Here is a 14,440-nt window from a genome sequence, read left to right on the forward strand (position 1 = left end):
GCCGAAATACGATGGCTTCGAATTTGCAACATTGTCCAAAAAAATACAGGTTGTTTTTATGAATAATTTTTCATAACAGAATTATAGCATTAACATAAATCTAAAAGTTTTTATTTATGTTTTTAAATGATTTTTTATTTCCAGCATATTACTTGCTTACAGTAAATAAAAATCTATCTAAACACAATCTATGAAATTCTTCAATTTATAATTTTGAAACTAAATAAGAATAGTCAAACTAATTGGGAGTAAAAGTAAATTACTGAGTTAATAATCATTAATCATAGACTAATTTCATAAAAAAATTGAGATATAAAGTCTTCTTAATTGCACTAAGAAAGGACAGTTATAGAATATATGCGAAGATATTTTACAATCTATGACATACTAGACGAGCAAGGACGTTCAAAATTAGGGGTTTAAAAAAATTCCAAGAGCCAAGTAGTTTTTTTTCTGACTGGCCAAACGACAATAATAATGGGTCAAAATGAAAGAAGTGAAGAAAGGCCAACATACTTGCTTAAGAAGCATTTACGCTATAAAATGAATTTTTAGAAATGAATATTAAAACAAAATTTCTAAAATGTATATATCACTCTTAAGCTAAACAATGCAATTCATTAGACAAAAAACAGTCATGTAAATGTCTACCTTTGTGAAGTATGAAAAATTCATATCAACCTTTATTTTAAGATTGTAAAACATTCTGTGTCAAAGCATTTTGTTGACAAACAATTAGAATTGCTTTTGTCGACCATTTGTCAGTGTAAATTACACTGGTACCAAAAGATTTAAAACGATGTTATGTTATTCGTTGGCTTAAAAACTTTGATAACTTATGATGAATTTTGATATATTGGTTTAAAATAGAAGTGTTCGACCTTTCAATAAAAAAAATGTAATATACAAAAAAAGAAATTTTGTTTATGATTATTGGGTATCTTATCTCTTAAGATCCCAGAATATTTGAATCTTTGCCCAAATTTCCTTTTTGAAAGCGAAATTGTTTCTGTGAAAATCCATATAAAATATCTTGCCGTATCCCTTGCTATAACATTCAAGAAGGTTAAAATGACTTTAGTTTTATTCATTTGGACACTGCACAGGACAGTACTGATGATAATAAATGCCCAAATGTAAATGTATAAATCAAATAATGCAATGAAAGATCCACAGTGAATTCAAATTGAGCGAACGGAGACAAAATTAATATAAATTTTTCATGGTATCAAAAAAAAATGTTTGTTTGTTAATATTTCGGGATCTAGATAATAGCATAGGACTGAGAATTACGAAGATACCCACAGTTTTTTAACCACGTTATTTTATTCGTTGGCTAAAAACTTTGGGTTTTAATTGGTTAGTTTCGAACTAGCAGTGTCCAAACTTTTCAACCAATTATTTTAATGCATAAAAAGGGGTAATTTTGTTATTATCATTTCTATCCATGCATTGTCTTATTCCTTATAATCCTCATAATTATTTGTTATTTGGGTTAATAGTTACTACAACCCAGTTGTAAAAATTAGCACTAAAAAAACGTTTTTCACAAATTTCGTTTGGTTTTTCAGGTGCAATAAGGTAAACCACCCATTTTCCCTACTTGTTTCGGTAGACAGAAAAAGGTTGATATTAGAAACTTGTCTGTTTTTATATTTCAACATAGATGAATTACCACACATAGAATGACAAATAACTTACCAATCACAGACAAAGAATTGTTGATTGAACAATGTCTGTTCAGGACAGAAGAATGTGGAGTTCATCCCGTTAGCCTCGCAGAAGTGGAACATCTAAAATAAGAATAATTATTAGTCCATTCATATTTGTCTCTGGTTTTCCGTAGGTCTATAGACGTTAAAGGTTTGAAGTAAAGGGGTGTTTACAACCCTTAAACTTTAGAAACCATCATTTTATTCCTCTCAAAATTTTAAGAAATACACTACATTACCCCTCTCAAACCTATGAAAGCGCTCATCACCCCCCCCCCCCCCCCCCGGAAAGTAAAAAGTTTGGACATCCCTGAGCTGCGTAGATCAATTGTATATTTAGCCCAAATGTCCTATTCTTTGATAATCTGACTTTAATCTTAATATCTGCTTAGATGATTTGGTTGTTCTAACTTTTTGTGAAGAGGCGTAAAGCTGATTTGGCAAAGCACTAGACAAAGTTAAAGGTATCACATTTTAGTAGTTGTATTAATACATTTTTTCACATAAAAAATATTTCATCGCAAAATCTAAGACTGCAAGTCCTTGGATAAATCGGTAGTTTCCCGTAAAGTGCATAGTCGGATACAGAACCACCTTATTTGAAATGAATTAAAAATAAGGGTGGAGACTAGTTGTTTGTTTGTTTGTTTATTATTTGTTTTAGAAACTCTGAAAAACAAATAAACGTTTAAGTTTGCGTAAAACAAATCATTTAATTGAGAAACATTTTTTGTTGGCTCGGCTAGACATTCCAGCACAGATCTAACTATAAATGTTCTAAATTAAGATAATTGTAGATAACAAGCATCCAAAAACAATTAGAATAAATGTTTTGGATATTAGTAGTTACATACTCTACACACGAAACAATAGTTCAGTAAGGTAAATAAATTGGTTATGGTATATACAGAATAAATAATCATTGCTAAATTAATAATCAACTGCAACTTTTGACATACTATTTCGATTGAAGAATATGAAGTTATACGTTTTTTGTTGTCTGTAGCTTAAGATTTCGATAATTAATGAGAATATTGAGTTCTCCATTACAGGGAAGATTCAAACAGGTTTTTGAATGATTTAAGCTACTCTCTGGCCCTCCAAATACAGAGCCTTTAGATGCAAGGAACTTTGTCGCTATTAGTTTAATAATTCTATATATACTATAGTTCCTATTCAGATGCCTGTAAATTTTCAGGTGATTTCACTTATACCTGTAAATGGAGTATCAAAAACTCAACCCTCACAACTTTTTTCGATTTTTGAAAAAAAACCATGTCAATTGTCCAAGGTGATTGCACTACCTATACGGGATTCTCTACCAACATGTGAAAAATTCTATCTATATTTACAGCACCTATCCAATTTACCCTACCAAAATTAGAAATATAAACAGGGGTAATAAACTAAAATCACTTATTAACATTTATTTATTAATAGAAATTTAAGTTTTAAGCATAATAAATATCAATGCATCTTGTAAATAAAACATCCAATAGACGAGGCTGATGTCCTTGACACTGAACCACCAAGGTATACGAAAAAGTAACAACCATGGTAATGAGTTGCACCTGTTATATTCTAAGGCATTAATTTAACGTTTCTGGCAAAGCAGAAGATAGGACCATTTTTAACGTTTGTGGACAAGATACGAACCCGACACCATTCTGCTAAAGCAAGGTAATAATTTACCAATAACGCTTATGACACGGTGACAAGCTTTCAATGTATGATTAACTGTTTTTTTAGTTGTTAATAAAATAATTCCTGAAATAAGTACCTATTCTAAAGTTATTAATAGATAAGCTGTAATGCAAAAATCACAAAACAATTTTTTTAAATATTTAAAAACAAAAAATAATATTTTCTTTCACACCTTACTAATCTCTAAAACCCTGAAACACCACAAAACTAAAACAATCATATAATGATAATAATATATGATTGTAATGTGTTCTTTACCCTGCCATCTTATTATAGGTGTAGTAGCCAAAAATATTAAGCAAAACAAAGAACTATTAGATTATTGATTTCTGCAGTTAATTGAATCTGCAATTCTAAGATGCAAAGCTTTTTTATGCTTTACTTTTTTTTGTATTTACGTTAAGAGATATAAGTTTTCCGGAATTTTAATGTAGGGAGGAGATTTGAAATCTGCATCAAATTTTAAGGATTTTTTATAAAATTCGTTTTTTGTATAATTCTTTATCTAAAAGCGGAAATACATTTTAAGTTAATTAATTTTGACCAATAGGATAGGTGGATTTTAAACTACCTGCGCTCTAATTGGTTGAATGATGTACGACATCCAATCAGAGCGCAGATTTTTTAAATCCACCAATCACGGATGCCAAAATTAATTAACTTAATTTGTATTTCCGCTTTTAGATAAAGAATTATACAAAAAACGAATTTTATAAAAAATCCTTAAAATTTGATGCAGATTTCAAATCTCCTCCCTACATTAAAATTCCGGAAAACTTATATCTCTTAATGTACGTCATAAAAATCCTCACAAAACAATAAGTAGTAAATTATTAAGGAATTATTAAACCCCTAGTTTTAAAAAAAGCAATAGACCAATGCACAATCCCAAAGTTATACAAAAAGTTTTGACATTCATAAAAATGTTAACATAATAAAAGGTAAAGGTTTATTAAAAACAAGTTAAAGAAAGGTCATAATAATAATCACCTTCCAATGCATTTTTTTTATAATCCCAAACATTTTAAAATTGCAATGGGACTTATCCTGGAATACAGGGGTACGGCTATGGAGGATAATAAATAATTAAATTGATATATAGAAAATAAACAACTCCGAAAATCATCATTGAAAGACTTATCTAAAGATTTTAACATGTGCTAAGCCTAATATCTTCTTTAACGCCTACCAAATAATGCAATTCTTATAAATATATTATGATAACAGTCTCATAAAAAGAACAAAACCAAGAATAAAATTTTTCTCTCAATTCCATATTCCTGTATTACTAGAATAGTGATAAAAAGATTTGACCATCTGTCATGAATCTGTCTCGTCACTTTAATAACATGCACTTGAATAACAATTTATAGTAGATGAATAGTCGGGTAGCCCTTCCAATTTTATGCAGTAATAAACTATTCCCCCTTCCCCCCATTGGAGATTTTTTACTTCCTCCTAAAAGCTTGGACATTATTAATCAATTTGCAAACAAATTAAACACATTATAGTCAAATCTAATGAAATACCAGAACTGCAAATGTTATGTAGATTTTAATTTTGGCTCTTTCTATAGAAAATTTTTCTTTGAATAATGATATACTTAGTAGACATTTATTTGATGGACTGTACTTTTGTTTGTTTCTAAAGGATAAGGTTAACAAAATTATGGCTTTTTTAGTCGAGCACAGACACTATCCTCCTCATTTATTTAAAATAAATTTAAAAAGGGGGATGGGGAATAGATTTTTGTTTGTTTGTTTATCACTTTGGGTCAGTTAAATATAGGTTATATTAGGAACAGGGCTAGGCATAGGAAAAAAATTCCCTTTTTCAATTTATTTAAAATAAGGAGGGGGAGGGGTTAAGTACTTGTTAGGCACTGCGAGGGAAATAAACATATTTCTCGTATTCATTCGAATCCGGTGGACAGGAACCGGTTCTCATGAATACGAAAAAACTATGTATAGCATCGTATTATATCCAGTTTTCTACGAATATAGAAATGTACAATCATAAGATTAAAACTAGTTTTTTAGCCGGTGCCTTCGGGTTTTAATCTTATAATTGTACATTCTTTATCCGCGGAAAGCCGTTTATAATACGATACGAGAAATATCTATTATATTATGTTTATTTTAACAAGTTTGATAATAAAATAGCCAATAATAGATTTAAAATATTAAGTATACCAATCCCTGGATCCCCGCAGTGGACTTGAAAACAAATAGAATTTGAAATGAATGATTGTAATTATAAATAAATGGTTATAAGAATAGAGATCGATGCATTTGGCTCCAAAATTGAAATTTGATCTACATCTACTCAAACTAATTGGTCTAGGGGCGTTTGGTTCTTTCAACAAAACTAAAGAAAAAGAAATAGGATTGGTATTAATGGCCAATTTCATACTAATTAAAAAAATCCTTGCAAAAATATTGAAATATTTCATAAGTCCACAATCTACCTATTTTATATAATGGATATTTTATTACTTGGATATTACATTAGATTATCGTGTACTCTAATAAAGTGAAACTTGTAGCTGGCTAAAATAACGACCCCCATCCCAGCCACCTCCTTTACCCCCCCCCCCCCCCTACTACATAAACGAACTGACCAATACGTGATGTCCATGATAACGACCTAAATATTGATAACATGAAGTAAGTACACTATTTAGAGGAAAAAGAGATTCTTTAAAGTATGGCTTCGAAACCGATTAATATCCACTGAATAAGAACCGGATCTTAGCAATACTGAAAAAGAATGTATAGCATCGAATTACAGGCAATTAGAATATTAAAAAAATATTAGTAAAATTAATTCCAGTTTTGTTAGACCCGAGGGGCTGAATCTTATAATTTTTCATTTTAATATACGCGAAAAGCTGCCTTAAGTACGATACGACATATAACTATTACAGGGTAGATTAATTGCAAAGGAAATAATTTTGTATTAACAATGGCTTTAAACTAATCTTCTAAAAAACTTTAATTTCAATCTTTAAAATTGCACCTTAAAAATAATCAAAATAAAAACAATTAACCAATAAGTAAGCTTCAAATGGGATTAAAATAGCTCAAGACAAAACTAAAAGTGTACAGATTGATAAAAACTATTTTGCCTTTGGAAAGATTAAAATACAATTACAAATGAAAAAGAAGCTTGTTAACCCCCCAAACAATTTCATTAAAAACAAGAACAATCTTTTTGCAAAAATAGTAATTTTCTTGGAGAATTAAAATACAAAAGATGGAAGACATAGAACAGAAAATACACGAGAAAATAATTTAAAATAATGATTCTTAGGACAACAAGGAAAAGTATTATAAAGGACGCAAATCTATGATCAAATCCTAAAAATGAAAGTATGTCCTTTTCATGTATTCTATATTTACTCATTTTTGCAAAAAAAATAAAAATGTTTAGTTCTGTCACTCTCCAAGAGTTAATGTTCGTTTGTTCTTTCATCTGGTTTTAGGGCTAAACTTTTATGGATGTTGTAACTTGTCATCCTTGTTTAAATATGCGTGGCAAATGCACTAAGCAATGAAAAAAACATGAAAACAATAGTAATTACTAATTAATATTTGGCCAATATCCAAATGGAATATGATGTTTGTAATTGAAAATGAAATGGATATGATGAAGAATATTGATTCTATTGCATTCAATTGGGATCTAGTATACCATTTTTAAAAACGAAGCATTTATATAATTAGGGTCAGTACGTCCGTACCAGCTTATCGGATAACTCCTATCGGTTTTAAATTAAGCAGCTACTTTATAGTCGTCACCAGAGTGTCCGTACGTCCATTTAAAACATGTAGGTTTTTAACCTTTTTGACAAAAAAATTATGAGATATAATCAACCTATTCACTCTACAAGTTTTAATGTTCGTTTGTCTTACCATTTCAGAACTTGGCTTTTATGAATGTTGTCATCATTGTCCTTTTGCTAGAAAAATATATACAAGAAATTTTTGTGATCTTATAAAAAATTTCTTATGAAAACTTTAAGAGAATAATAGGGAGATGAGTTATGACACCCCCCAAAAGTGAATGAATCCTTATGAAATTGAACATGCACAAGGATTCATGTGCTCGAGATGCACTCATTGTAAAAACCAAGTTGGTAACTAACTATCCTTAGGTAATAATTATGTTTGTAGGGCTTCATAAATCATCTGTGCGCCATAGTCAGCCCTGGGCTCATATGCTCAATATAGCAAGGAGTAATTACTTTAAGTAAGAAAATAAACTAGACCTTTTGCACATTTCCTGTGGTGCTTTCGCACAATGTTTTTGATGCTTACTGATACCCCCCCCCCCACTCCCAACCTTTCTAACCTTTTTTTCTTAAAAAATTGATCTACCTTTACAACATTTTAACATTTACAAAGTTTTTATGTCTAAGTTTGTACAAAATGGCAAGTTTTGCCATTTTGAGGCTTTTTCAAACTAATACCATAATAAAAAAGGGGAAATTTTTTTTCTTCTCGTATTCATTCGAATCCGGTGGACAGGAACCGGTTCTCATTTATACGAAAAAACTATGTCTAGCATCGTATTATATCCAGCTTTCTACGAATATAAAAATGTACAATCATAAGATTAAAACCAGTTTTATAATTGTACATTCTACATCCGCGGAAAGCTGTTTATAATACGATGCGAGAAATAACTATTATAATGTTTCTTTATCAGTGTAATACTCAAATCAAATATGCATAACAACTTTGATTTTGCTTTTTTACACTTTCATTTATTTTATGATATTATATATTATTTTACAATGGATATATATTATATAATTAATTGGATCTTACACCATATTTTCATGTTCTCTAATAAGGGGAAACACGGAGTTGGTTAAAAAAAACCAATTATTCTTCTGTCCTAATTTTCACGTATATTTTAACCCATTCACCTCATATAAATATCTGCACATTTTGTTCGGTAATTATTTTTGAGTTAATATATAATTCAACCAACTTCAATTTCAAGACAAACTCCCAAAATACATTTTTTCTATTGAAGCAAGATATTTTAACCAGAGAGGAGGGGGGGGGGGGGGGGAGTGTACATTGGACATTGGACTGTAAATCATACTGGTTCTAAAGGTTTTTATAAAACCGATACTTATTTGTTGTATAATAAACTTTAAAAAAGACTTTTATTAGACCTTAATTGGTTGTAGAAACAAGCATTGATCAAACTTTTTCACCACTGATAATAATCTTATAAAATATTGAAGCTACTCTGTAACTGCTAATTTATGTATTTCTTTCTGTATTATCTGTACATTGGTACATGAATCATATGGTAACATTGCTAAATTAATTATCAGAGCTATACGGACAAACGGACGGATGATTTCTAATTATAGTAAAGCTTCGCTATTAAAAAGGTTGCGGAATGTACTTTTTAACATAATAATTGCAACAACACATTGCACAAAAGAAAGGGAGTTATTTTTAAAAATAAAGTTTGAAATTTTTTGGATTTCTTAAAAAAGTTTTACTTTGAGGGAAACAACCAATCATTTGACTGCAAAACCTTCGTCTAGATGGTCTAACTCTAAATTGTGTAAGTGTCGACAAGCCCCATTGAAATAAAATTGAGAAAACCACTGTTGAAAAATTAATTCTACACTATTTAACTTAATCTTTAATCAAATGTTATTATGAATAATTATCTTAGCCATCATCATTGCACATAAGCTTGCAAATGGCCAATGAACAAAAACTCGATAGCTAACACTGGATCAGGTCATAATTATAAAAAACCTGAACAAAAAGTCAATCTGTCACAAAATTTCGACCCCTAATTGTAAAACTTTGCCTATATATTTTAGAAAAGGTTTTCAATTCTATAATTTACAAAAGTCAATTTTACACAATAAATATATAAGAATAGATGTATTACCCAGACAAATACCTAGTTCCAGTAGTGGAGATCTTTTTCGTCTGCTGGCAAATTGCTTTCTGCTCTTTAGTAGCGACTTGTCTGTTTTCGACGCTATTGGCTGATATTAGGAGACCCAAAGCTTTTAATTCTAATAAACTATCTTCTAGTACTAACCTTACATCTAGAATCAGTATCAGCATATATTCCGGAATATTCTTGATTCTTTACTTCTAGCTAAATACTAAACTATCTACTAGTACTAACCTTACATCTAGAATTAGTATCAGCAAATATTCCAGAATATTCTTGATTCTTTACTTCTAGCTAAATACTAAACTATCTACTAGTACTAACCTTACATCTAGAATTAGTATCAGCATATATTCCAGAATATTCTTGTTTCTTTACTTCTAGCTAAATAGTAAACTATCTACTAGTACTAACCTTACATCCAGAATCTGTATCTGCAAATATTCCAGAATATTCTTGATTCCTTACTTTTAGCTAAATATTAAACTATCTACCTACTAGTACTAACCTTACATCCAGAATCTGTATGAGTAAAAATTCCAGAATATTCTTGATTTCTTACTTCTAGCTAAATACTAAACTATATTCTAGTACTAACCTTACATCTAGAATCTGTATCTGCAAATATTTCAGAATATTCTTGATTCTTTACTTCTAGCTAAATATTAAACTATCTACTAGTACTAACCTTACATCCAGAATCTGTATCTGCAAATATTTCAGAAAATTCTTGTTTCTTTACTTCTAGCTAAATATTAAACTATCTACTAGTAGTAGTACTAACCTTACATCCAGAATCTGTATCTGCAAATATTTCAGAAAATTCTTGTTTCTTTACTTCTAGCTAAATATTAAACTATCTACTAGTACTAACCTTACATCCAGAATCTGTATCTGCAAATATTCCAGAATATTCTTGATTCTTTACTTCTAGCTAAATACTAAACTATCTACTAGTACTAACCTTACATCCAGAATCTGTATCTGCAAATATTCCAGAATATTCTTGGTTCGCACATCTGAAGCTTGTCACGGGAATACCTAAAAACAAAATTATTACATGATTTCATTCTCTATCTACGAATTTTAGTTCAAGTACATGCAGATTTATTTAACAATTAAAAAAATTATTGGATCATGGAAAGAAAACGAAGTATTGGGTTTCGTCGTATTTTAACAATTGCTTTTGGTAGGTTGTTTTAAGATAGGGAAATGTTATTGATCTCGCGGGGGCTAGAAATAGGAAAAAAGCTACAGTGAAAATATGACGAAACCCGCTACTTCGTTTTCTTTCCAAGATCCAATTTATCAATACTAATTTAATTCTAAAACATTTATACATATGTAAATATATATGGCATTATTGATTTAATTTGCTAGTTTGTTCTATAATCTTAGCTTTCCTCGTTGCACAAATTAATAAACAAATTTACCTCTGAAAAGTACTTGCTGCTGGGGGCTACCAGAGCTGATGACAGCGCCAGAAACTCCAGCCAGACAAACCAGCACATTCTAAACAAAACAATAAATCAAACATCTAGAATCAGGTATAAGGTATAACCAACAAGCGAAATAAATCTAAATGATATTTGGGGGCCAGATAAAAGGTCTTCAAGTGTTGGCCCCCAACGAAAGCTAAAATTACGTCTAGGTTTCGTGATTTAAAAAAAATAATTTCGTTGTTGGTATAAGCTGATATAGAACAGGCATTACTTAAATTCTTCAAAAAATGTTTAAATACCTAATCGAAAAATCGAACATTAAAAATAACATTCCTGAATATGGGCTAAAAACCCTTCAAATAGACAAAAATCTGCCCAACATCTATGTATCTAAACTTCCCTGAAGAGGAAACCTATATTTGTCCTGAGCTGGATCTTTAAATCATTTAAGTGGTGAGCCAGATCGGGGTGAGCTGAATTTCAGCCAATCACAGCGCGGCATATCATAAAATGCTGTGCTCTCATTGGTGGAAAGTTGGCGCACCCTGATCTGGCTCACCACTAAAATGATTTAAAGATCCAGCTCTGCGTTCTGCGATACGTTAATTGATAAATATACTTCAAAATCTCTTTTCCTTGTTTTATAAAAAGACCCTTTTAAAGAGTTTAAACTAAAAAAAACTTAAATGGCTCTTTTGTTTATCTAGTTAACAACTGAAAACTAATAGATTCTTGTTTTTCTCAGGGTGAAGGGATTAGACAAATAAAGACATTTTTATTTAACAACTATATTTAGAAAAAGGAAAAAAAAGTTTTTGGAGAGGGTTAGGAGAATTTTTTATTTGAGTAATAGCTCTCAGGGACCCCCAGAAAATACCAGATAATAAGGAATCTCCAGATAATACAATTCCACGCACACTAGCTTAAACCTGTCCTGAACCGATACTAAAATCTGGAAACTGTGGATCCTTCATTTACAATGGCACACACACACACACACAGATACAACTTACTCTTTTAATAGAATATTATTTACAAATATAGATTTATCTAACATTTAAATATCTCTTTATTCCCAGGCCCGTTTTTCTCTATTTATGACCAAGATAAAATGGCAATTTCCTTTAAATTTCTCAAAACCCCCTCTTGAAATAAAAACCTACATTTCAATGTTGCGATCCTTTTGCATCAACTCAACATTTCATAGATATGAGATTGCTAGCATTTTCACACACATTTTGATGAAAGAAAAACAGGGGGTGTATTGGAGTGTCTTTTAAGATTGAATAGGAAAATGCATCTAAAACAATAAATGAACACGAGTAAATACAAGGTAAGCAAAGCAGGCCCCTTTGAAGAACTTGCAGTACAGATATCAGACATATAGGGATGGATAAATGCAAACTTTGATGCTTTTAAGAATTTTTATTGAATGATGTAAGTGATGTATACAAAGACGTCCAAGCTTTTCATTTGGAAAGGGGGTTAAATGCACACGGGGTAAAGGCCAAGAATTCTTTCAGGGGTTTTAATGGGCTTATGGTCCCTTGAACACCCTCAACTTGAAGGGTAAAGTTAGAGAAAGGGGGGTGGAGGGAAACTTTATTTTTTGGGGGGAAATCACACCGTTATACCCAACTACTCCATCTTGGACGTCCCAAGATATATAAGGCCAGGAAACCCAATGCCGCAGCATGGCCTTCTCCCTATAAAGCAAATAGCTTGGGTGCAAGTAATATATGAAATCTGGCAATTCCAATAAACTGAAATATACAGAACACTTTATTCCACATGAGATATAAACAGATAATATATAGATATAATCGATACATACAAATGTATAATTATCCGCCATTATTTTTGATTTCTGCACTAACAATCAACAAACAAACATTTAAATTCCAAATACAATACAATAAATAAAAATAAAATAATGCAATATTTAACATATTCTCCTTCTAATCTAGATTATAAATGACTTTTTGTAATTTTCATGTTTTCTTTTTCATAATCTTTATTTTATCCTGCTCTTTTAACTAACAAGGATGACAACATCCATAAAAGCGAAGCACTGAAACGGTAGGACAACCGGACATTAACACTTGTATAGTGTCAGAACTGAATAATCAGAATATAAATGTATAAGAGTAGAAGCAAAATTGTAAGTAAATTTGTTGAAAAACTGCATGATACATAATAATGTTTATGGACATACTTGCATTTTTAGGACTTGATTATAGAGTTGCTTCGCTTATAACATTGTACTTTGTTGTACCAGGAATCAACATACCAAAAATCAGATCAATCGGATAATTTGATCACTTAAGAGTTTGTTGTTAAACAAGTAGAAAAATCAACATGTTAAAAATGGACATAAAATCGGACATTCTGGTAATAATTATAGAGTTGCTACGCTTTCTAAATCGTACCTAACAACTACAGGAATCACCATGCAAAGTTTGAAATCGATAGGACAATTCTAACATGCCTAAATTAACAAAAAAGCTATCTGTCTCGGACGGACGTACGGACGAGACGACCCTAATTATAGAAAAGCTTTGCTTTTAAAAATAAAGCTAATTTTCCTTTCATCTACAGACAGAAAACTTTTCAGAACGGCAGGAAATATACTGTTGATACTATTACCCATAAATATATTGAAAATCAGACCGAAAACAACAAAGATATGTAAAATTAGTTTTAAATTATTAAAGCGGCTAAAAAATGCTTATAAGTAGTGGGACCGCCATGGTTGTTTTATATTTAAATGTTAAATATGGAAATTTCAGACGGTTATATTGAATACCAGTCTAGAAAATGGCGTTTCCCCAAAATTGTTTCAGACAAACAAACAAAGTAACAGACTTACATTTCTAATTATAAAGAAGCCTTGTTACAAAGAAATAACTTACCAGAAGCATTGTCGTAGTTATCCGATTTAAATTCCACATCCTGAAAAATAAAATTATATTATCTAATACTTATATTTGCCGGAACTTTTATTTAATGAAATCCTCCAATTTTTAACATGTACAAAACAGCCTACTTTATTGCATCAAGATCCATTAAGGATTTATATAGGAAATAAATGTCTATATATGAGCTCAAGTTTTCCAAATATTAAGTGTTTAAAACCCGTAGTGCTTCAATAATCCAAAATAAACTCTCATTGACCAGAACGATATGACCCATTATTTTACAGCATGAAGAATAAATTCTTTTTTTTATTTCATGTTGCTATTTGAATTATATTGAAGTATTAAATTTATATTCATAAAACAGAAAATTTAGATTTATAATATAGTAAATAAAAGAAAACTTAGTTTTAAAATAATTTGATACTAGCGATACGTGCGTAATGTGGTCAGATATTGAACTAAAATGTAACAGTTAACTAAACATTTTAACCCTCTCCGGACGATAATTTGAAATAAAAGAAATATTTTAAAGAAAGAGAGGCAAAATTATAAATACTTTAAACATGGATAGGACAATGGAAGAAAAAGATTAATATTCAATCTAGCTAATAGCGGGATAATTTTAGAACGCCACTTCTAGTTATCTAAATATGAAAGTAACTATGTTTGTTTGAAATCTCTCCGACTAATATGGAACTAATTCTGAATAAGGTTTTTCATA

At 30.3% G+C, this 14,440-nt stretch overlaps 1 protein-coding gene across 1 annotated transcript in view; it reads right to left on the reverse strand.

The window, feature by feature from the left end:
• The window catches only part of LOC145322451 (uncharacterized), a 67,140-nt gene that overhangs the window by 33,894 nt on the left and 18,806 nt on the right, over nt 1-14,440 (reverse strand). The window contains exons 3-6 of the mRNA XM_080164451.1: nt 13,714-13,753; nt 10,793-10,871; nt 10,324-10,400; nt 1,702-1,793 (exon numbers count right to left, since the gene is read on the reverse strand). Of these exons, the coding sequence (XP_080020577.1) occupies nt 1,702-1,793; nt 10,324-10,400; nt 10,793-10,871; nt 13,714-13,752 (287 nt within the window). The 5' untranslated portion in view covers nt 13,753. The remainder of the gene's footprint in view (nt 1-1,701; nt 1,794-10,323; nt 10,401-10,792; nt 10,872-13,713; nt 13,754-14,440) is intronic.

Source organism: Acartia tonsa, chromosome 1 (assembly GCF_053477335.1).
Source record: "Acartia tonsa isolate MP-2025a chromosome 1, ASM5347733v1, whole genome shotgun sequence".
Taxonomy (NCBI): Eukaryota; Metazoa; Arthropoda; class Copepoda; order Calanoida; family Acartiidae; genus Acartia; species Acartia tonsa.